This window comes from Heloderma suspectum, chromosome 2 (assembly GCF_057233095.1).
Source record: "Heloderma suspectum isolate Gila_16-S chromosome 2, 16-S_ref, whole genome shotgun sequence".
Taxonomy (NCBI): Eukaryota; Metazoa; Chordata; class Lepidosauria; order Squamata; family Helodermatidae; genus Heloderma; species Heloderma suspectum.
In genome coordinates, this window is record NC_139459.1 from 14766404 (window position 1) to 14789492 (window position 23089).

Below are 23089 nucleotides of genomic sequence, written 5' to 3' on the forward strand. Positions count from 1 at the left end.
GTTAAGTAAATAGGATGTGGGTATATAAATAATTATTGATTAAGCATTAGTAACCTGTTTAAACAGCACCTCCCATGCACCCTTGTGTGATAGAATAGATCGCTCCTTCATTGTCTGTCACAGGAGACTTACTGGTGTTTTGTAGTATTTGCATTTATTTACTAATATAAGGTTGAGCTTAGGTGGAGGTTCGCAACAGTAACACCTGAACAAGTGTCCTGAAGTCCCATCAGATTTCTCTGGGGTGGGGGCACCCAGAACCATAAAGATGTTTCTGGAACTTCAACTAAGCTCTGCCTCTCAGTCTGCATCTTTCTCAGACTGATCTCAGCTGCAATGACCAAGCTGCTTTCTTTGTTCACACAGACTGAATTAGTACATTTCACAGCTGAGGGGGAGGGGAGGTAAGCCTCCTTCCAGAACGTGGCTACCGCCTTGCTAGGGATGGAGGGCTATCAAGCTGAACACCAAAACAAAGGGGTTCTGCCAGGCTATACTTTTCCACCCAGTTTTGGCTTCTTGAAGCACTACCCTGCCCCCCCCCCTGAAATTTTTATAGTGAGTTACTGGGCTGGGGGGATCCCTGAAAGGGCATTGTGACCAACCCTCCAGATCTGTTTACACATCATGCCAGCCTGTGGCTTAATTTACCCGTGGGGGCTGTCACATCATGTCAGACACCTGCAGGAGCCATTTTTGCATGGTGCCCACAGGCACCTGGCTTGCCATGACTTGTCATGTTGTGAAAACCCAGGTGGCAGGGGTTGTTTGAGGGTTTACCTTCAAATAGCACTTAAACAAGCCATGGGTTATTTGAGGGTTGTCTAAGCCTCAGACAACCCCTGCCTTCTGTGTTCGCTTGCCATTGCAAGCCATGGCAAGATGGGCACCATGCAAAATGGCACCCAGCACAATGCACCAGCCCCCACTGGTAAATGATGTCACGGTGGGCTATCATGTTATGTGAACCAGATCTCCATTTCATTACGGCTGGGACATAAGAACAGCCATGCTGGATTAGACCAAGGGTCCATCTAGTCCAACATTCTCTTCACACAGTGGCCAACCAGCTGTCAACCAGGAACCCACAAGCAGGGTATGAGTGCAAAAGCAACCACCCACCCATGTTCCCCAGCAACTGGTGTACATAGGCTCTGCACCTCTGGGACTGGAGGTAGCACATAGCCACCAGGACCAGTAGCCATTGATAGCCTTTTCCTCCAGGAATTTGTCCAACCCCCTTTTAAAGCCATCCAAATTGGTGGCCATTCCTACAACCTGTGGTAGCAAATTCCATAGTTTAACTATGTGCTGTGTGAAGAAGTATTTCCTTTTATCTGTTCTGAATCTCCTACCAATCAGTTTCAAAGGATGACCCCGAGCTCTAATATTTTGAGAGATGGAGAAAAATATCTCCCTATCCACGTTGTCCATACCATGAATAATTTTGTAGACCTCTATCATGTCTCCCCTTACCCTCCCTTTTTCCAAGCGAAACAATCCCAGCTGTTGTAACCTTCTCTCTTAGGGGAGATGCTCCAGCCCCTTGCCCCTTTCTGCACTTTTTCCAGCTGTACAATATCTTTTTTAGGTGTGGCGACCAGAAATGTACACAGTATTCTTCCAAGTGTGACCACACTATAGATTTGTATAGGGGCACTATGATATTGCCCCTTCATGGATCACTGCCTTGTTGTGGCGAAGGGGCTTGCGTAACTCAGTGAAGCCATAAGCTATGCCGTGCAGGGCCACCCAAGACGGACAGGTCATGGCGGAGAGTTCTGACAAAATGTGGTCCACTGGAGAAGGAAATGGCAACCCACTCCAGTATTCTTGCCAAGAAAACCCCATGGAACGTATCACAAGGCTAAAAGATATGACGCCGGAAGATGAGCCCCTCAGGTCGGAAGGTGTCCAATATGCTACTGGGGAAGAGCAGAGGGTATTTCCAAGTAGCGCCAGAAAGAGTGAAGTGGCTGGGCCAAACCCGAAAGGACACTCAGCTGTGGATGTGTCTGGTGGTGAAAAGAAAATCCGATGCTGTAAAGAACAATATTGTTTAGGAACCTGGAATGTCAGATCAATGAATCAAGGTAAGCTGGAGGTGGTCAAACATGAGATGGCAAGATTGAACATCGACATCTTGGGAATCAGCGAACTAAAATGGACAGGCATGGGCGAATTTAATTCAGGTAACCATCATATCTACTATTGTGGCCAAGAATCCCTTAGAAGAAATGGAGTAGCACTCATAGTCAACAAAAGGGTGGGAAAAGCAGTACTGGGGTACAATCTTAAAAATGATAGAATGATCTCAGTACGAATCCAAGGCAAACCATTCAACATCACAGTAATTCAAGTCTATGCTCCAACCACTGAGGCCGAAGAAGCTGAGGTTGATCGGTTCTATGAAGACCTACAACACCTTCTAGAACTAACACCAAAAAAAGATGTCCTCTTCATCATAGGGGATTGGAATGCTAAAGTAGGAAGTCAAGAAATCACCGGGATAACAGGCAGGCATGGCCTTGGTGTACAAAATGAAGCAGGACAAAAGCTAATAGAGTTTTGCCAAGAGAACATGCTGATCATAGCAAACACTCTTTTCCAACAGCACAAGAGGCGACTCTACACATGGACGTCACCAGATGGTCAATATCGAAATCAGATTGATTATGTCCTTTGCAGCCAAAGATGGAGAAGCTCCATACAGTCAGTAAAAACAAGACCTGGAGCTGACTGTGGCTCAGATCATGAGCTGCTTCTTGCAAAATTTCGGCTTAAATTGAAGAACGTCGGGAAAACCACTAAACCGTTCAGGTATGACCTCAGTCATATCCCTTCTGAATATACAGTGGAGGTGAGGAATAGATTTCAGGGATTAGACCTGATAGACAGAGTGCCTGAGGAACTATGGACGGAGGTCCGTAACATTGTTCAGGAGGCAGCAACAAAATCCGTCCCAAAGAAAAAGAAATGCAAGAAAGCCAAGTGGCTGTCTGATGAGGCTTTACAAGTAGCTCACGAAAGAAGGGAAGCGAAAAGCAAGGGAGAAAGGGGAAGATATACCCAACTGAATGCAGAGTTCCAGAGAATAGCAAGGAGAGACAAGAAGGCCTTCTTAAATGAACAATGCAAAGAAATCGAGGAAAACAACAGAATGGGAAAGACTAGAGATCTCTTCAAGAAAATTGGAGATCTCAAGGGAACGTTTTGTGCAAAGACGGGCATGATAAAGGACAAAGAAGGCAGGGACCTAACAGAAGCAGATGAGATTAAGAAGAGGTGGCAAGAATACACAGAAGAACTATACAGGAAAGATCTGAATGTCCCTGATAGCCATGATAGTGCGGTCACTGAACTTGAGCCGGACATCCTAGAGAGTGAAGTCAAGTGGGCCTTAGGAAGCATTAGTAACAACAAAGCTAGCGGAGATGACAGTATTCCAGCCGAGCTATTTAAAATCCTAAAAGATGATGCTGTTAAAGTGCTGCATTCAATATGCCAACAAATCTGGAACACTCAACAGTGGCCACAAGACTGGAAAAGGTCAGTTTACATTCCAATTCCAAAGAAGGGCAACGCCAAAGAGTGTTCAAACTACCGCACCATTGCGCTCATTTCACATGCCAGCAAGGTGATGCTCAAAATCCTACAAGCTAGGCTTCAGCAGTATGTGAACCGAGAACTACCGGAAGTACAAGCTGGGTTTCGAAGAGGCAGAGGAACTAGAGATCAAATCGCCAACATTCGCTGCATCATGGAGAAAGCAAGAGAATTCCAGAAAAACGTCTATTTCTGCTTCATTGACTACGCTAAAGCCTTTGATTGTGTGGATCACAACAAACTGTGGCAAATTCTGAAAGTGATGGGAGTACCAGACCACCTTACCCGTCTCCTGAGAAACCTGTACGAGGGTCAAGAAGCAACAGTAAGAACCAGACATGGAACAACCGATTGGTTCAAAATTGGGAAAGGAGTACGACAAGGCTGCATATTGTCACCCTGCTTATTTAACTTATATGCAGAGTACATTATGAGAAATGCCGGGTTGGATGAATCACAGGTTGGAATTATGATTGCCGGGAGAATTATCAACAACCACCGATATGCAGACGATACCACCCTAATGGCAGAAAGCGAAGAGGATCTCAAGAGCCTCTTGTTGAGGGTGAAAGAGGAGAGTGCAAAAGCTGGTTTGAAACTCAACATTAAAAAAACTAAGATCATGGCATCTGGCCCTATCACTTCCTGGCATATAGAAGGGGAAGAAATGGAAGCAGTGACAGATTTTACTTTCTTGGGCTCCAAAATCACCGCAGACGGTGACTGTAGCCATGAAATTAAAAGACGCTTGCTCCTTGGGAGGAAAGCTATGGCCAACCTAGACAGCATAGTAAGAAGCAGAGACATCACCTTGCCGACAAAGGTCCGTCTAATCAAAGCTATGGTTTTCCCAGTAGTAACATATGGCTGTGAGAGCTGGACTATAAGGAAGGCTGAGCGCCGAAGAACTGATGCTTTCGAACTGTGGTGCTGGACAAGACTCTTACGAGTCCCTTGGACTGCAAGGAGGTCAAATCAGTCCATCCTAAAGGAAATCAACCCTGAGTGCTCATTGGAAGGACAGATACTGAAGCTGAAGCTCCAATATTTTGGCCACCTAATGCGAAGAGAAAACTCCCTGGAAAAGACCCTGATGCTGGGAAAGACTGAAGGCAAAAGGAGAAGGGGACGGCAGAGGATGAGATGGCTAGATAGCATCACGGATGCAATGAATATGAACTTGAGCACGCTCCGGGAGAGAGCGCAGGACAGGAAGGCCTGGCGTGCTATGGTCCATGGGGTCACGAAGAGTCGGACACGACTGAACGACTGAACAACAACAACAACTATGATATTGGCAGTTTTATTCTCAATTCCTTTTCTAATTATTGCCTAACATGGAGTTTGCCTTTTTTTACAGCGGCTGCACACTGGGTCAAGATCTTCATTGAGATGTCCACCACAAGCCCAGGATCTCTTTCCTGGTGAGTCACCGCTAGCTCCCATCCAGCTATACTTGAAGTTGGGATTTTTGCCCCAACTTGCATCACTTTACACTTGCTTACACTGAACCACATTTGCCATTCAGATGCCCATTCTCCCAGTTTGGAGAAATCCTTTTGGAGCTTTTCATAATCCCTTTTTGTTTTAATCACCTCAATAATTTGGTGTCATCTGCAAACTTGGCCACTTCACTGCTCACTCCTAATTCCAGATCATTTATGAACAGGTTGAAATGTCCTAATACAGAACCCTGTGGGACCCCACTATTTACTTCCCTCCATTGTGAGAATTTATCATTTATTCCTCCTCTCTGCTTTGTTCTTTAACCAGTTACTGTTCCACGAGATAACTTATGGATCAGTAACTAGCGCAGATGCAGTAGCATGCCTAAAGCCATGTAATAGATTCATAGCAGAGATCAGAGTTCAAACAGGAAGGTCTCTTTTTCTCTGTGCCAGATTTTGGACTCCAACTCTCATTATCCCCAGTCAACAGGACCAATGGTCAGGGATGACAGGACTTGGAGCCCAACAACCTCTAGAGCAAAGGTGGACAACTTGTAGTCCTCCAAGTGTTTTAGCCTACAGTTCCCATCATCCCTCACCATTGGTTATGCTGGCTAGGGGTGATGGGAATTACAAGCCTAAACATCTGGAGGGCCAGAAATTGCCCACCTCTGCTCTAGAGGGCCACAGGCTCCCTACACCTGGCAAAGTGAACCAGAGAACCCATCCAGATGTTGTTGGGACTCCAACCCCCATCATCCTCAGCATGGGCAATGGTCAGGGAAGATGGAAGTCCTAGACCTAGATGGAACACCATCCCGGAACCCACAGGTCCGCAGCCCCTGCTCTATGCTGTATTAGAGCCTTCCCCAACTAGTCCTCCGGATGTGTTTGACTCCAACTTCCATCACTCCCAGGCAACCTGCAGGGCCCCAGTTTGGGCAAGGCTGCTATGCAAGTTCACCGGCCCTTCTAGTCGCAGTTTTCGAGCTCTATCCCGTCTGCCATATTGTATGCCATATTGTGTGCCAAGTGGACATCACGTGCGGGGGAAAGACAGCCCCCACCTCACAGCATCATATAAACACGTTAACCTGGTAACTCCTAGCGTGCATCCACGCATATGTGGATGCACACGATATGCTGTCCAAATGCAAAGCGGGAAGGGCACAGTGCACAGTAAATTGCGAGAAAAGCACATCCTCCGCACTGCTGCCCGCGCCGCGCTTACTGGGCTCTAAAGCAAGCCCCCGCCGCTGACTCAGCGAAAGCCCACACAGGTCTGCGTACGCACGCCCGAGCAAGAGGGGATGCGGAGGTGGGTTGGGAAAAGCCCCTCTTTGTGCATTCATTGGCTAGTCTCCCCGCTTTATCCTGCACTGACAGGCCAGTTCCGAAAGAGACCCTGCCTTTCACCGGAGTGGCTCGTAATTGGCCAGTCTTTCAACCCGCCCCGTGACACTACTGGCTAGTTCCTTATGCACCCCCAGCCGTCCTTTTATTGGTTAAGCCTTCTACGTTCCGGGCTCTTGATTGGTCAGTCTTTTGCACGGGCAAAAGCCGCTGCTAAGGCCGCCGTATTCGCGTAGGGCCGGGTCGGCCGCTGCGGCGTAGCGTCACGCCCTGAACGGAGGCCGCACCGCCTAGCCGTACAAATGGAGCTGACCTACCAAACGCTGAAAACGACGTATCAGGCCAAAGAGGCGGTGAGTGGAAAGGGAAGCCTGGCTGTTGTTTCCCCCCGTTACTATGGTAACCCCAGGACCGCGGCCCTCCGCGCATGCGCCCCGCGGGCTCGCTTGTGCGCATGCGCAGTGGCTGTGTCGTTGAGCGCGGAGTTGTTGGGCTTCCTACTTTTGGCTTTCAAACGGTCCCCGCGTTTGTTTAAATTTTGTTCCTTTCAACCAGCCTCCCCCACCCTGGCGCCCTCCAGAGGTGTTGGACTGCGCGTTGGCTGGGGATGATGGGAGTTGCAGTCCAACACCTCTGGAGGGCGCCAGGGTGGGGGAGGCTGGTTTAAACCTTCAGTAAAAATGCTGGTGGTAAGGAGTGTGGGAGGAGGAAAGAGAAGGCGGAGCAGGAGTAGGCTGGCCACATTTCCTTGAGACAAAATTGGGATATTGGGGATGGGGTTATGTAATACTCCATAGGCTATAAGAGACCTAAAAAACAACCTAAACTCACTGCAAAAGAACATGGAACGGGGCGCAAATGAATAACACTAATTTATTGCATATACACACACAAAACCACTCATAAATATACATATATAAAATACTTATAAAATACCACATGAGCAGTAAACAAATCTGTACGGCATACCACACTGAACACTCTAATGCAGGACTGCAGTGGCCAGACTGCAAAAAAATCATAAACATACATCAAAAAGAAAAAAGGAATGAACACCCCGACCGCTATCACAAGCCGGTATACGCTAATGTCCCATTGGAGAGTTCCGCTGTAATAAAAAAATAGCTAACAGCCTGTTGAACAGAAATATGAGTCTGAAAAGTCTGAATCAAACAGAATGTAGGGCAGAAAGAATCTCTGTGGGCGGAATGATGGTAGAAATAACAGCAAGACTCGCCCTCCTGGCTCCCACGCGCTGAATGGGGCTTAGTGACTGCCTCTTGAATTCCTCGCCACTGCAGACAAGCACGGGGGCGGCGATCATCGCCAGCTCAAGAAGCCTGGCCCTGGCTGGATAAAGGAAATGGGACTTCCTCTTTCGTCACACTAGTAGTTTTACTGCATGCATTGATTAGCATAGAGCCTTATGATAAATGCGTTCAGTTTTTTACAAAAAATTAAAAACGGGACAAAATTGACATTTATATTAAAACGACGGGACGGTCAGGAAATATGAAAAAAACAGTACTGACCTGTTTAAAACGGTACGTATGGTCAGCCTAAGCAGGAGGCTTTGCTAGAAGCCTCTGAGCTAAGATGGTAGTGTTGGAGTGCCTGGTTTTCAAGGAGAACCTCGATAGCGTGGGCATAACACAAACCTGGCGGAATGGCGCAAACCGGTGCGGTAAGGTCATCTCTGGATATGAACTCTGTAGGAAGGACAGGGAAGGCTGTACTGGAGAAAGTGTCACTGTACATCAAAGAGGGCGTAGTGTCAGAGCAGGAAACCTTAAACGGGCAGACTCCTCCATGGAACTGCTGTGAGTGACAATACCAGGCTCCAAAAGCGACTTAGTACTAGGGACATGCTATCATCCCCCAGACCTGAACATTCAGGGTGATCTTGAGATGGTCAATGAAATCAGAGAGGCCTCCAAACAACAAAGTGTTGAAATAATGGGTGACCCTAATTACCCCTGCATTGACTGAATAAATGCACGTTCCAGTCATGACAAAGAGGTGGGGAGAGCAATCCTATGGCTCCCAGACAGCATCGGGGGGTGTGTGTGTGTGTGTCATAGGATACTTCAGATTCCTGGCTCTAAGGCCAGAGGTAGCGCTTCAATCTCTGATGCAGGGGTCCGAGCTCCCCTCCCCTGCCCTCTTGCAGCTAGTGTGGACAGAACTGCACTGGCTGCCTCTCCAAGATCGGAAATGTGACCTTGGAGACAAGAGGAAGGGGACGTGCCAGTGACTGGGGAGGGGATTGGGCAAGTGGGGATACAAGCTATCCCCAGCTTCCGTCCCTCCCCCTCCCTCCCTGATGCCTCAGGTCGATGGGCAAAAACACCTGTCTAGCTGAAATACAAAGCAGGGGGAGCACGGAAGCAAATATCGCCTCTGGGCTGCTGCCACTCTGCATAGGATTCCCATCAGCCCCTGAGTTTGCAGGCTGACAGGAATCCCGATAAGATTGTGCCCTAAATTTCTTGATATCCTAAATGACTGTGCTTTAGAACAATTGGTCATGGAACTCACCAGAGGGGAGGCGACCCAGGATTTAATCCTAACTGGAGTTGCCCAGGACCTAGTAGAGATTTGAATATTGTCGAACAATTTGGAAACAGTGCTATCAGATTTAATATATATTTAAGTAGCAAACTGCCTAGGTAGTCCAACACAGTCACATTTGATTTCAAAAGAGGAAACATCTCTAAAAAGAGGGAACTGTTAAAAAGGAAGTTGAAACAGGGAGGCAAGAGGATTAAATATCTCCAAAATGCTTGGAGGTTATTAAAAACTGCAATAATAGAAGCTCAGCTAGAATGTATACCACAGATCAGGAAAACAGCACCAAGTCCAAGAGGTCACCAGCATGGTTAATGAGCAGTGTCAAGGAAGCTATTAGAGAAAAGAAGGCTTCCTTCAGAAAATGGAAGTCTTGCCCAAATGAGAAGAACACCAATGTGCCCAAAGGAAATGTAAGCAGACAATAAGAAATGTAAATAAGCATTTTGAGTAGCATAATGCTAACAACATCAAAGTCAATAATAAACAATTCTTTAAATATATCAGAAGAAGGAAACCAAGTAGAGAGGCAGTTGGACTGTTGGATGAAAACTGAGTTAAAGGAGTAGTAAGAGCGGATAAGGAGATTGCAGAGAAGTTGAATGAATTCTTTTCATCTGTCTTCACTGCAGAAGAAATAGGTCAGATACCTGCACCTTAACTGATGTTTTCAGGAAGGGAGGCTGAGGAAGTGAGGCAAATAGTGGTGACAAAAGATCAAGTTCTCAACTGTATTGACCAATTGAGAGCTAATAAAAGAGCAATCCTATGATTGCTCTCTTATTAGTGTCTCCCAGGAGACACTCTCCTGAGAGAGTGTCCCAGGGACCATAGGATTTTTTGCCATCCCACTTCCAAGGCTGTAGACACTGCTACGACCTCAGAAGGGTGATTCTGGTATCCAGTCCCGTCCCTGCCCCCTTGCAGCTGCTGCTGAAAGAACCTTGTCGGCCGCTTCCCAATGTTGCAGATGCGGCCTCTGAGAGGACAGAAAAGGGCTGTGCTGGTGTGCTGGGAGAGAAGAGCCCAGGATAAAAGGAATCCTATGGCTTCTCCAGCCCTAGTCCTACCCCATCAGCGTACTCTCTCTAGAGTGGCTCAGAGACCCATCTAGAGAAAAAAGCAAAACACAGAGGACGGAGAGGCAAAAATGCCATCATTGCTCCTTCCACCCTGCTGGCAGAAGCTCAGCAGGGAACTGGATACGCAGAAGACTTCCATCTGATAAGGGCACAGCCCGTAGCCCAGATGGTATCCATACTTGAGTTCTTAAATAGGTCTTAAAGAACTCAAATGTGAAAATGCTGATTTTCTAACAAAAATATGTAACATGTCCCCAAGATCAGGCTATGTACCAGAAGACTGGAGAATGGTCAATGTAACACCTTTAAAAAAAAAAAAAAGGATCCAGGTGGAACTAGGGAATTTCAGGCCAGTTAGCTTGACATCTGTTCTGGGTAAATTGGTTGAAAGCATTATTAGTGATAAAATTAGTAAGCATGTAGAAAGACAAGCCCTCCTGAAAAAGAATCAGCATGGCTTCCACAAAGGTAAGTCCTGTCTCGCAAACCTTTTAGAGTTCTTTGAGAGGGTCACTAAACACGGCTGCCAGTCCATTTCCAGGCGTAGTTCAAAGTGCTTCTATTAACCTGCAAAGCTCTAAAGAGCTTGGGACCAGTTTACCTGAGGGATTATTATCTCCTTTCATATATACCTACCCAGACCCTAAGGTCATCTTCAGAGGCCTTTGTCCAGGTGAGGCAGGTGGCTACTGAGGAGAGGGCCTTTTCAATGGTAGCATGCTGGTTGTGGAATGCCCAGAGAGGCTCGCGTGGCACCTACAGTGTGGTCTTTCTGGTGTGAGATGAAGAACTTCTTATTTTCCCAGACTTTTTACTTCAGTTTTTTTAAAAAATATGTTAATGTGATTGTAGATATTTGCACCACTGCTGGCTTTTATCTTGGTTAAACCATCTTTGGCCCTACCCAACACTGACATATGGCCCCCGACTATCTACTAAGGAATGTGGTCCTCATCTGAAAAAACGTTGCCCACCCCTGCGCTAGAAGATGTTTTAGAATCTTATGCAATATGTAGTAGGGGTTTCTCACCAGTTGTATTGATGTGGAGAGATTTCCTGATGTTCCAATGAAAGTGTGAAAATTGTCGGGCTTCCTGATCCCCAGTCTTCAAGTGGTACTGGAGAATGTCCACCTGCATAGTGTCAGTCAAGTAGTGTACTCAATGGATGGTCAATGTACCTGGGGAAGTTGTGCATTATTGACTGGGCAGTATATTTATCCTCTCTGACCATATTGTCCAACATGCATTGGTGGTTATCCACATCTACTGTGGAATATGCAAAATCCCATCAATGCTGTCAGTTTGTTGACCTTCTCCAGGCCTTCATGCAAATGTGCAGAATTGCAGTGGTTATTTGTGTTCACTGGTCCATTCATGAACAACACATACATGATGGCAGAGAAAACAAGAGAGAAGGCACTGTGTGAAACAGAAAGAGGGCAGGGGGGACATGGCAGATGTACAACTGGTAGTGTGGTCCTTTACAGGTGGCCCAAAAGTAGGTATACAGTTGTTTAGAATGTTGATGGGAGGGGGAGAGAATGTGTGAGTAGAAGATGTGTGGGTGGAGTCAGAATGACAGTTGGGAAGAGGGAGTGACAGTTAAATCAGTTAAATGAAGAGAGTGAGGGGAGTGAGGCCCTTAAGTAGGTATACAGTTGTTTAGTCGTTTAGTTTTTTAGTTTTTTTTAACTGATATTGTGAATGATGGCAGCGAACTTGAGTCAAGAACAAAGAAAGTGGATTCTAAAGCAGTACTGGAAGACTGAAAATGCCAAGCGGGTGCGCACAGCATGGCAAGAAGCATCTGACACTCCTCCACCAACACGTCTGACAATTTATCGTCTTAGAGATAAATTTGAAGCAACAGGTGCAGTGGCTAATGCACTAAAATCTGGATGTCCTAGGATGTCTGTGACAGAGGAAAATGAAATGAGAGTCACTCTGACATTTGTGAACAGTCCGAAAAAGTCCACACGACGTGCGTCTAAGCAGCTATCCATACCTAGAACGTCCTTGCAATGCTTAATGCGTAAATTGAAATTGAAGCCGTACCATCAAAGGCTGTTACATGGTCTTCTGGAGGATGACCCAGACTGTCGGCTGCAATTCTGTGAGATGATGCGTAACCAAATCTCTAACGAACCAGACCTTCTTGATAAGATCATCTGGTCAGATGAGGCTTCTTTCAAGTTGTCAGGCCACGTGAACAGGCATAACTGTGTGCATTAGGCAGATGAAAATCCTCATTTGACTATCACATCTCAACTGAACCAGCCAGGCGTCACAGTGTGGGGTGCACTGTCCAGCGAAGGTGTTGTAGGACTGGTTTTCTTCGATACAACTGTGGATAGTAACAATTACCTAAACATGTTACGCGACGTGGTAGTACCACAACTCAGAACCAGGGCTAACTTCGCTGAACTGCTCTTCCAACAAGATGGGGCACCTCCTCATTATGCTTTTGCAGTAAGGGACTATCTTGACAGCACCTTCCCACAGCATTGAATTGGACAACGTGGCAGCATTGAATGGTCACCACGTTCACCCAACTTAACACCAATGGACTTCTTTTTGGGGGGCGTAGGAAAGAATAAGGTTTTTGAGAGGAAACCCCGGACATTGGACGAATTAAAAGAGTTCATCTTGGAAGCATTTATGGACATGCGGACCGGAATTTGTGTCGTACTGTGTGTCACAGTGTTCTGGACAGGTTCGAGGAATGTTGCAACGTTGATGGAATACATTTCGAGCACTTACGAGATTAAACAGTGTTAAACAAATGTAAATATAATAAACAATGTAATAAAATGCAAATAAACTATACTGTATACCTACTTTTGGGCCACTCTGTATATTGAAATTTTGTTGCCTGCCTGAATAAAAGATTGGTCTGCAAACCTCTAAGATAATAGCAATGTTCTGCTGTATAGTTGATGCACATGCATTCAACATTCCTTGCTTTCATTTAGACTTGCTAATTAGATATTTAATGAGACTCGGGTGCCCTTTTGAAGATGGAAGGGGGTACCAAAATGTCCAAGGACCATGATAAATGGAGGACAAAACAGGTCTGATCATCCCAGCTTCAGATCCATTAAAATTAGCAGAGCAACATCAGCACCTTTTCAGAGAGAGGAAAAAAAGAACCTTGAGGAATTATCTGATTGTAATATTAAACCTTGATTGCACGCTAATTCATCTTTTGGCAGCTGCAAAGAAAACAATGTGTGGCATTTTAAGAAATGAATAATGTGCTCTGTAAGCATTGAAGCTAATTAGGGAAGCACTTTTAGCATTTAAAGCTAGCTCCTGTTTAAGTGCCTTAAGCTTTTATTAATTGTATGGACCAAAAACCCCTTATAGTAATTGAAAATTTAATTACACCCATTTTTTTGTTCTAGGAATGGGAGCTTATTAAACTTTAAACACTTAAACATCTATTGAAATACCAATGGCTGTAAAGTTGGGGGCATTCTACATACCAATTAAAGAAGCAAGTGTAAATCACTATAAACCTAAACTGAATTTTAAGTAATGTTTTGCTCTTTAAGTGCTTCTATTCTTTCACGCATGTATAAGATCTACCACTTCTATGGTAACCACTGGCAGTGTTTGTCTTTGGCAGTATGGTAGGCCTGCATTAACTCTGGTCTTTAACAAAAAAATCTAAATATTGTGCTTGGAATAAATTATGGAAAGCATGCAAATCAGTATGTGTGTCACTGATCTGCATAATTTATTCTGAGTGCAGATGTGCATGGCGTGTTTGAGTTTTGGCCATAGAGGGAATGTTTGCCTAGTACTAGAATGTTCTGCAGTAAGGAGAAAGGGTCAGCGTGGACTCAGGCTTACAAGGGAAGGAGCAGAACCTAGACTAGGGCCAAGTGAAACAGAAGGAAGCTATATAGGCTATAATAATCATGTTACCATTGGAAATGCCCAGGCACCCTTGGGTTTCTGAGCATTCCATAGTCTCTAATCAAAAAGACTCAAATGCCTTTCCAGCAGTCATGAGGTCTAGAAACATGAAAACTTAAAAACACTGAAGTCTCAAGTTTTCTGTAACAATGTGAAATAAGTGCAGCTCAGCACTTTATAAGCAACATAGCAGGGTGACCATATGACTCAAGGATGTAATTTGCAAAAAGATGGATAGGGTCAAACTTCTCACTGTTAAGGTTTAAATCTTAGGTCTGGATTTGTCACTTTGAGCAGTTGCATAACTTTCAGTCGATCCAGGATTTCAGATGACTATGGACTCAGCAAGTACATGATCTGTTTCGTCTGGTAGGGGAAGCAATTCCATCATCACACACCTGTGGAAGCCTAATATTTAAGATGTAACAGGAGTGGGCTAGGAAGAAGAATGTGTCACGAAGAAGAATGTGTCATGTTCCTTCCTCCTCTCCCTTTGCAATCAACACACTTCAGGAAACAAAGATTCAGGCCAACGCTACTTTATTAGTAGATGACTAGCTTCTTAGCAAATGCAGATTCTAGGAAACTCTCAGACTGCATCAACCCAGCTAATCCACTGTTTGTCTTAAGCTACAGGTATCTCTGCTGGGAACCAAGCACTGTTAGTCTATGCTGAGAAAGTTGCAGATGAACTCTAATTAACTTGCTGCTGTCATGCTGCCTCATTGCTAACATGCATGGTATAAAACCCATCTTGCACCACAGCTCTTTGTACAGAGAAGCTGTCTGATCCAACCATTGGGTACGCCTGCGCGCTGTAAGTACTCAATAAAGTCCCTTTGTAAGGAAACCTGGATCTGGCTTATCACTTTCTCGGCACCTTAGCAGCCCACAGCCAGGGCATACATCCACATGTCTACAAATATAAATAGAAGATATGAAGTTAGAGAAGTTGCCAGCAGTCTGGGCATGAACTTCATGGCCAGACTTGCTTCGCGGGGATGCCCCTCCCTTAGGGTGGCTCCCTCCTACGTTGGCTTCCATAAGTGGTCAACCTGGTGGAGCGTCTGAGCCTTGCCCGTAATATGTCCAGCTTCGCTCTGCGACGGACTCTAGCATCCCTCAAGTCATACCCCTTACCTTCCTCCTCCACCGAAACTGAGTTCTCATGGTGGAGGAATGGGGGAGCTGTTCAGGCTGGGCCATCTGTGTGTCAAGGTCTTGGGAAGAAAGCTTTGCCGTATCTGGGCTCACTAGGGAGGGTTCCTCCCTCTGTTCTTGCTGTTCCCATTCTGATTCTGAATCTGAGCTGCCTGACATTTCCACACACTCAGATTCATTCTTGACAGAATGTAAGGCTATCTTTGTGGGGGCCAAGCCAAGCTCCTTCCTGCTACAGTGCTCTGGGGGTTTGTCCACCTCACCAACTTCTTCTACCTCTTGTGCTGCAAATTCTAAGGAGAAAAGAGATCAGTATAGGGCTGGATTTGCCAAATGTCTGCCTGAAATGGGAACGCTTGAAGCTTTCTCCTAAACGCTTTGACTTGGAAGTACCATTGATATTAGTGGAGCTCATTTTGAAAGATGTTCTCTGCACCCTACAGTTATGCAATCGTCAAAAAAAAAAGTGAAATCAGTAACATTTCTGTGGCATCCAGTTTACTCACTGGTTAGTGTGCTTTGGATTACAGCCTTAGTTTATAATTTCCTAATAGCCTGTTATCTACTGAATTGATTCCTGGATGCCAACATTATGTAGCAATGTATAAATCACAGAAGCAGCAAAGTAATATATGGGGGAAAGTAGGTGCAGTAAAAAGAGCCACTTAACATGGATAGGGAGGCAAAACCATACAGCTTTGAAAGTGGTAAACAAATAACTAAATAATTTAGAGAAGATGAACGCCTCTTGCCCTAGTTCGCTCCTGTTGTACTTAAACAGGGTATTTACTTGCAAAAGGACAGGTAGCAATACATACATAGACTGCTGGGAGCCCAAAGTACCCATCCACAGATGGGGCTACCCGTTGCATCTCTGAACGATTCACTGATCTCGGCTTGCCTCCCTCCAATCAGCCTCTGCTGCTGCAGTTCATTCTGCTGTCTACATTGGGTATGAGACACAGCAGAATTATCTGCCCGCTGAGGAGGCTGCCCATTCCATCTCTGAATGAATTACTGCTCTGAGCGTATCTTCTGCCAAATCAAGAAGCTCTCACACAGAAACACAAGAAACGGGGTAGGCATCTCAGTTCTTACTCTTCACAATAGTACATCATTTCGGGTTTAAGTGTGTGCAGTGCCACCAATTTCAAAGTTCAGAAAGAAATATGCCTTAGCTATCACTATTTTTGGGAAGCAATCACTGAATAGATAGTCATTTATCTATTCACATTGAGAGCCAGTGTGGTGTAGTGGTGAGAGTGTTGGACTAGGAGCTGGGAGATCTGGGTTCTAGTCCCCACTTAGCCATGGAAGCTCACTGGGTGGCTTTGGGCCCATCACAGACACTCAGCCCAACCTACCTCACAGGGTTGTTGTTGTGAGGACAAAATGGAGAGGAGGGGGATTATATAAGCCACCTTGGGTTCCTTGCAAGAGGAAAAAAGGCAGGATATAAATGCAGTAAATAAATAAATAAATAAATTTAGCCTTCTTGAGAGCGAAATCTACATTCCTATTATTATTATTATTATTATTATTTAGTACCCAACAGCCAAAGTGCTCTGGACAGTTTACAAAAGATTAAAATCTTAAAATACAATATGAAATATAAAAACAATTTACATACAAAATAATGTAAGGGAGCAATCCATTGGGAATAGTTGGCCGTCTCCTCCACGCTCCAGCTGCCCTGCATCCGCAGATCGCTGGCCAATTTTGACTGTCTAGCCATGGCACATCAGAGCACAGGGTGGGGAGGCCGGACAACACATAGAAAGTGTCGTGCCGGCACTTTCGAACTCCTCGTCCCGCCCCCGGGAACATCCCCTCCCCCCCTCCATGCTGCCTACGAGGTGGCGGGGGAGGGGGTTTTCTGGGAACCGACCAATCCTGTGACCATCTAATTGCTGTCTCGCAGCCATAGGATTGCACCCTTAGACACTTATGCAGGAAAAATGAGGCATTCAGTGTAATAATTCCAGGTCCGACAGAGAGTGGTATCCAGTTATCCCCTCCCACAACCAAAATGACTTCCCTCAGCAGACCGGGGGGGACGGGGCAATTCCCCCTCCCTGTCATGGTCCAGGACTAAGAGCCCTCTAAGACTGACGTTTCAAGTGGCAGCAGCTCCAAGGAGGAGTTGGAACCAGTTCCTGGACCTTCACAAGTGGGACCTGCACCTTGGACCCTGCACCCTGTCCTCTCAATCCCAGGAGGTGCCGCCATCCTCCAAATCTGAGGAGCAGATGTCAGGTTTCAGCAGTGCACAGGGAGGCCCCGGGGAGCATCCCCCCAACCAGCTCCTCACTCCCCAGACCCTAACCCCCCCCCAAGCCAGAAACTGCAGGAAAAGGCACGGCCCTTAAAAACAACTGCAACAGATGCAGCACTCGAGGAGGCAAGGCTCCCAGAAGGACTCTCTTGGCTTGGCTGTAGAACTCTAAGCCAGGAGCAGGCAACCTGGTGCCCTTCAGATGTTTTGGAGTATGCCTCCCAAAAATCCTGACCACCGGCCATGCTGACTGGGCTTATGGGAGCTGCAATCCAAAATACCTGGAGGGTACGAGGTTGCCTAGTTCTGCTCTAAGCCAGTGCTGGGGTTGCTTGTCTCACCTGGCTCCCCAATTGCTCTCCATGGTCCTGAATCCGAGCCCAGACTCTACCATGGAACAGGATGTTTCCCCTTCAGCCCCCTCCACAGCCCCTCAAAACCTGTTCCAAGAGGGTTAGAGGGGCAACCCCCTGGAGCATCTCTTGAGGGGAGGGGGGCAGGGGGCTGCAGATCGCGTTGTGCAACTGCAAGCCTGCTTGTGCAACATTGGATTGCACCTGCAGCATTTATTCAAACCAACGCTTGCCATTTCTGGCACTGGTTTCCAAAAATGAGCATTTCTGGAAACCCCAGCACTGGCTTAGAGCATGAGTAGACAACCTGGTGCCCTCCAGATATTCTGGACTACAACTCCCATATACACCAGCCAGCATGGCCAATGGTCACAATTAATGGGAGCTGTAGTCCAAACCATCCCAATATAGGTAAGGAGAATGGAAGCCATTTCCACATGCAAATCACTTGCTAGATCAGGAACTTGTTACGTGATGTGCTCTAGTTAGACCTGTGTACAAACTTGTACATGTTCTAACAAGACTCACACCACCGCTTATAAGGAATCTTTAGACATTGGCAATAGAGTGTCTATGGCTAAGAAGGCAATTCCCACCCAAAAAGATTCACACTCAGACACTGTTGGAGCAGATAACACCACAATGACACATTTATTGGGGTTTACAAAGATACAAATGCACAAGCTAGTTTTGGGGGAATTAGCTTAGCAAATAGATTTAACACTTAAGACCAATTGGGGATGCTCCAGCCTTCACCAAGTTATGCTTTGGTGGGGAAATTAGCTGCGTTCTTGGTGAAGCTATACTCCAGGCCTAAAAGTCGTTTTCAAGACTATGGGAAGGAGTCTTCTTGAGGCTTGAAGTGCACAGAGAGAGAGAGAGAAGGGAAAGGGGGTGGAGGCTACAACTGGTAGTAAGACCTTCTAAAAACAATTACACCTTTCCTTGGGCTGAAGCCCTTTCCTGCAGACAGAAACTAGTGCATGTTGCAATTCCTGGTCTCAGGTGAAGAGGAAGGAAAGGAGAGAGCCTTGACTAGGGGAGGCCAAGCACCCACTGTTGGCACCTTGCTCTGGCAAGGAGCTTAGTGATTTCAGCATGGAGCCTTTCCAATGGGAGGAGAGACTCTGAGTGATTTCAGCAGCAGTGTGGCACCATACCCCTGGAGGCGTGAGGCACCTAGTGATTTAAGCAGCATGCCCCCCCCCCACACCCCTGGGAAGAGGGGGACTTGGGACTGCCCCAACCTGAGGCTTCTTATACAGTTCAGGGAAAGGCAGTGACATCACAACTCTGATGAGCCAGACACTGCTCATAGGCACTGGAAATGATGCTACTTGCTATGAGAGGAAGACTGAGTTGGTCTTCCATCCAGTATAACAAAAGAGGGTGCTTGGGGATGGTGGCTGTACTTGCTGGAAACAAAAGTCCTACTTACTATCTCTTACTCTTTTAACAAAAGATGACTTTACATGTTAATGACTATCTTAAAGACAGGTATCAAGGCTGGACTTCAACAATGGGAGCATACTGCAGGTAGTTGACTAAGTAACTTACCAGCTATTACTCCTGTTATCCAGCACATTCATGTTTTGCTGAATTTTGACCCCCACCTTTGCCTTTGGGGAATGCATTTTAAGGAGCCCATCAGAAACTGAACTGCTTGATCTAGTCTTGCATGATGCTCTCAACCCCATTCTTCTGCCTTTCTCCCACCTTTGCTGAGGCTGGGGATGAAGATGCCTGGCTTTTGGCTTTTTGTCTGTGTCTCAAAATGGAGTCAGTACTGTTCACTCAAAAGAGAGCCACTTCGTAACAACTGTAGATGCAAATCTGATGTGCTTCCAAGTATGGATGCCACATGGTATTGCTTTGAATTTTCTTCAAGTACGAGACAAACATTCCTTTTCAAAAATGCACAGAAATGGAAATAGTTTACCTTCTCGGGCCACTAGATGGCTCTCCACTTCCTGCAAAAAAGTCAGATTCCTTCAGCCAAATTAATTCTTCAAAAAGGTTTAATAGTTTTCATTGTGAAATAATAAGAGTGACCCTTGCTTTCTGTAGACTATAATGATCACAATCCTATGTTTACAGTGCAAGCTTGTATGTGTCTCCTCAGGAGTAAGCCCAATTCAGTTAAGGTAAGTATGTATAGAATTGCAGCCTGTGTTGCATGTGTATAAAACCCATCATTTCAGTGTAAGTTGCATGTGTATAACTAGCGAATGACTTAAATGTATAATATTATTTAAAGAGCACCATCAGTGTGCATGGCGTTTTATTATTTATAAACTCCAAGGACCATACAATTTCAAATAGACAGTGGGGTTGGGAGAGACCAGGGTAGCCAAGTATAAATGTGAAATAATGCACTTACATTTTACTTAAGCTTCTTAAAACATTAAAGCTGACTGCTAATGGCAACAATATTTATATCCCAACTGAAAAATCTACCAGTTGTCCCATCCTATGTAATATTCCTAACATTTACTGGGTAAACTGTATGCTAGTGATATTTACTAGCGCATGTGTGGATATAGAAAATATTTTAATAGGAACCAGTATATATTAGGAACCAGTGTTTTAATAGGAACCAGTGTAAATCTACCACTGATAGATAGATAGATAGATAGATAGATAGAGCTATCCCAATCTGTAAAATGTCAAAACCAAAATTGCCTTGTTTGTAGACTGAATCTCTCTCACTCACACTCTCTCACGCACTCACACCCCTACCTTCCCACCCACCCATGGACAGCTCTTCTCCTGTGGTCTCAAAAACTTTGCATTCAGATGCCATTATGATGATCAGCAAGAGTATGAAGGGCTCCTGGCAAGTAGCTATAGAATTAGTGTGGAGGAACAGGGGATCCTTGACTGCAAGCAATACCCCTTTGGGACCAAACCTAACTGAAAGGAAATCATGAGGTTTTCAGGCAATATCTTGTTTGGTTCCAACTTTTCCAGGAGTATGTAGGCTTTTGAGTTGCACAGAACTCTGGGGCAAAATAAAGTGATAGGCAGTTCTCACCTACATTTAGAACCAATATGGCTGTAAACACATATGCAGTTTGTTTATCAGCGGGTACAGGTCTACATGGCACTTTGCAGAGTTTCATAAGACATACACGTACATGCACACAGACACTTACTTTCATAAGACACACCCACCCAACAGGTCTCTGCTCCCAGGAGACTTACAATCTCCAATCAGCAGTGTTTGCCTTATAAAAGAGAAGCATATTCTAAAACTTTTCCTTTTATTTGCAGGAAGAGATGCGGACAGAAGCCCGTCGAAAAAACCTTCTTATTCTGATTTTACATTATTTAACTGAAGAAGGGTATGATTTCTTACACTTAACAGGATAGATGTTGTTTTTATTGTTTTTCATTTTTGTTTCTAAATGAAAAATATGGTAGCAAGGATACAGCCTTCCTTGCCTGTCCATTTCTTACCACAATCCTATGTGTGTCTACTCAGAAATAAGCCTATTGAATTAAATTGGGATTTCTCCCAGGTGTCAAGGATTGCAGCTTTGGGCATTTATGGTCTAGAGAGAGAACACATTTTTGAAAAGCTCTTCTGCCTAATCACCTGGAGCAGATTCCTATTTTCAACAGGCAAGTGGGTAATTTCAAGCCTTGTTCTTCGGATGACCTGTTAACAATCCGTTCATGTGATGACAGTTTCTCATCAGGTGTGAGCATTTTTTCCAGCTCACGAAAGGTGCTTCTGATTGAAGATGTAACTCGGAGGGATGGAGTGTTTTTCATGTGATGAAAGCTTCAGATGACTGGGCTATTATGTGATGACCATAATTTTCACATGAATAACCTGGTCCTTCAAAATGACGTAAGAACTGTGCAGTATATATATATAATACAAATGGTGTGGAAGAGTCAGTGCATCAAAAACTGGGGCAGAGGGAGAGAAAGGGAAGGAATAAACAAAAGTGAAGCCAGATGGTGTGGAGTGGAGTGGGGGTAGAAGTTTGGGGTTGGAGGTGGGGCAGGTGAGGTGTGGGTGTGGGAGGGAAAGGTAGAATGAGGGAGGGCAGAGGAGCAAATGCTTGAGCTGTCTCTTTAACCCAAATAATCACAGTACTTTTCCCAGTTCTATATATATAAAAGCCAGTCCTCAATTTATGTACCTGTTAAATGAATGGCAATGGAATGCTAACTGTTAAAGCAGGGCTGGGCAGACTTCAGGCTTGTGGGATCTATGGGTGAAATCCAACATAAGTCCTAGTTAGCATGGTGGAGCCCCCCCCCCCTTTTAACTGACGGCCTTAAGTATAGTTGTCACTGATGTGACAGCTATACTTATTATTATTAACAGGCATCTAGTGCAATATACCGTTGTTGTTGTTGTTCAGTCGTTGGGTCGTGTCCGACTCTTCGTGACCCCATGGACCATAGCATGCCAGGCCTTCCTGTCCTGCGCTCCCTCCCGGAGTGTGCTCAAGTTCATAATATACCATACAAACATCATTTAAACATCTCATAAAACCACGAACACAAACAGCAAAACAACAAAGAAAGCAACAAAACCAATAAAAAATATTAAATTCAAATTCAGGCCTATACATGCCACAGAATGGCATGGTATAGCCCTGATGTGGTAGAATGGCCTTAGCTTCCAATTTCTTGGCTTTTGGGAGTTTGAGCCAACATGAGATAGTCTTAACTTTGGTCATAAACTGGCAGGTTTTTTGATAATTGCATAAATGGCTGTCTGGTGAGCTCCAGGCAGATCAGTGGGCTGGGAGACGGAGAATAAGTGGCATAAGACTCGTGAGGCTGACCATAGATGTGAGAGAGTGCATAATCGTGCCTACTGTATGGTGTAGTGGTGAGAATGCTGGGCTGGGAGATCTGGGCTCTAGTCCCCACTCTGCCATGGAAGCTCACTGGGTGACTTTGGGCCAGTCACAGACCCTCAACCCAACCCACCTCACAGGGTTGTTGTTGTGAGGATAAAATGGAGAGGAGGGGGATAATGTGAGCCGCCTTGGGTTCCTTGCAAGAAGAAAAAAGGCAGGATATAAATACAATTAATAAGTAATAAATAAGTCTTACTTAAGAGAAGATCCATTGAAATGAATGGGATTTAAGCTAGTCATGACTAACTGAAGTCCCATTAATTTCAATGGGTCTACTCCAAGTAGGACTTACATTGGGTTTCACCCTATATATCCCCCAATCTCCGAAGCCCAGGATCAACCTATTTATTTATTTAAAGTATTTTTGTCCTCTTCCTCAGCTGACAAGGCTCCCTGAGTGGCTTATGTAATTTCAGTTAAAGCAATAACAAATA

General features: G+C 45.3%; 1 protein-coding gene across 1 annotated transcript in view; it reads left to right on the forward strand.

Annotated features, from left to right (window-relative positions):
• Positions 1-6593: 6593 nt before the first annotated feature.
• Positions 6594-23089, forward strand: part of KATNAL2 (katanin catalytic subunit A1 like 2) — a 44488-nt gene continuing 27992 nt past the window's right edge. The window contains exons 1-2 of the mRNA XM_084832871.1: positions 6594-6760; positions 21043-21113. Coding sequence (XP_084688997.1) covers positions 6710-6760; positions 21043-21113 — 122 coding nt within the window. The 5' untranslated portion in view covers positions 6594-6709. The remainder of the gene's footprint in view (positions 6761-21042; positions 21114-23089) is intronic.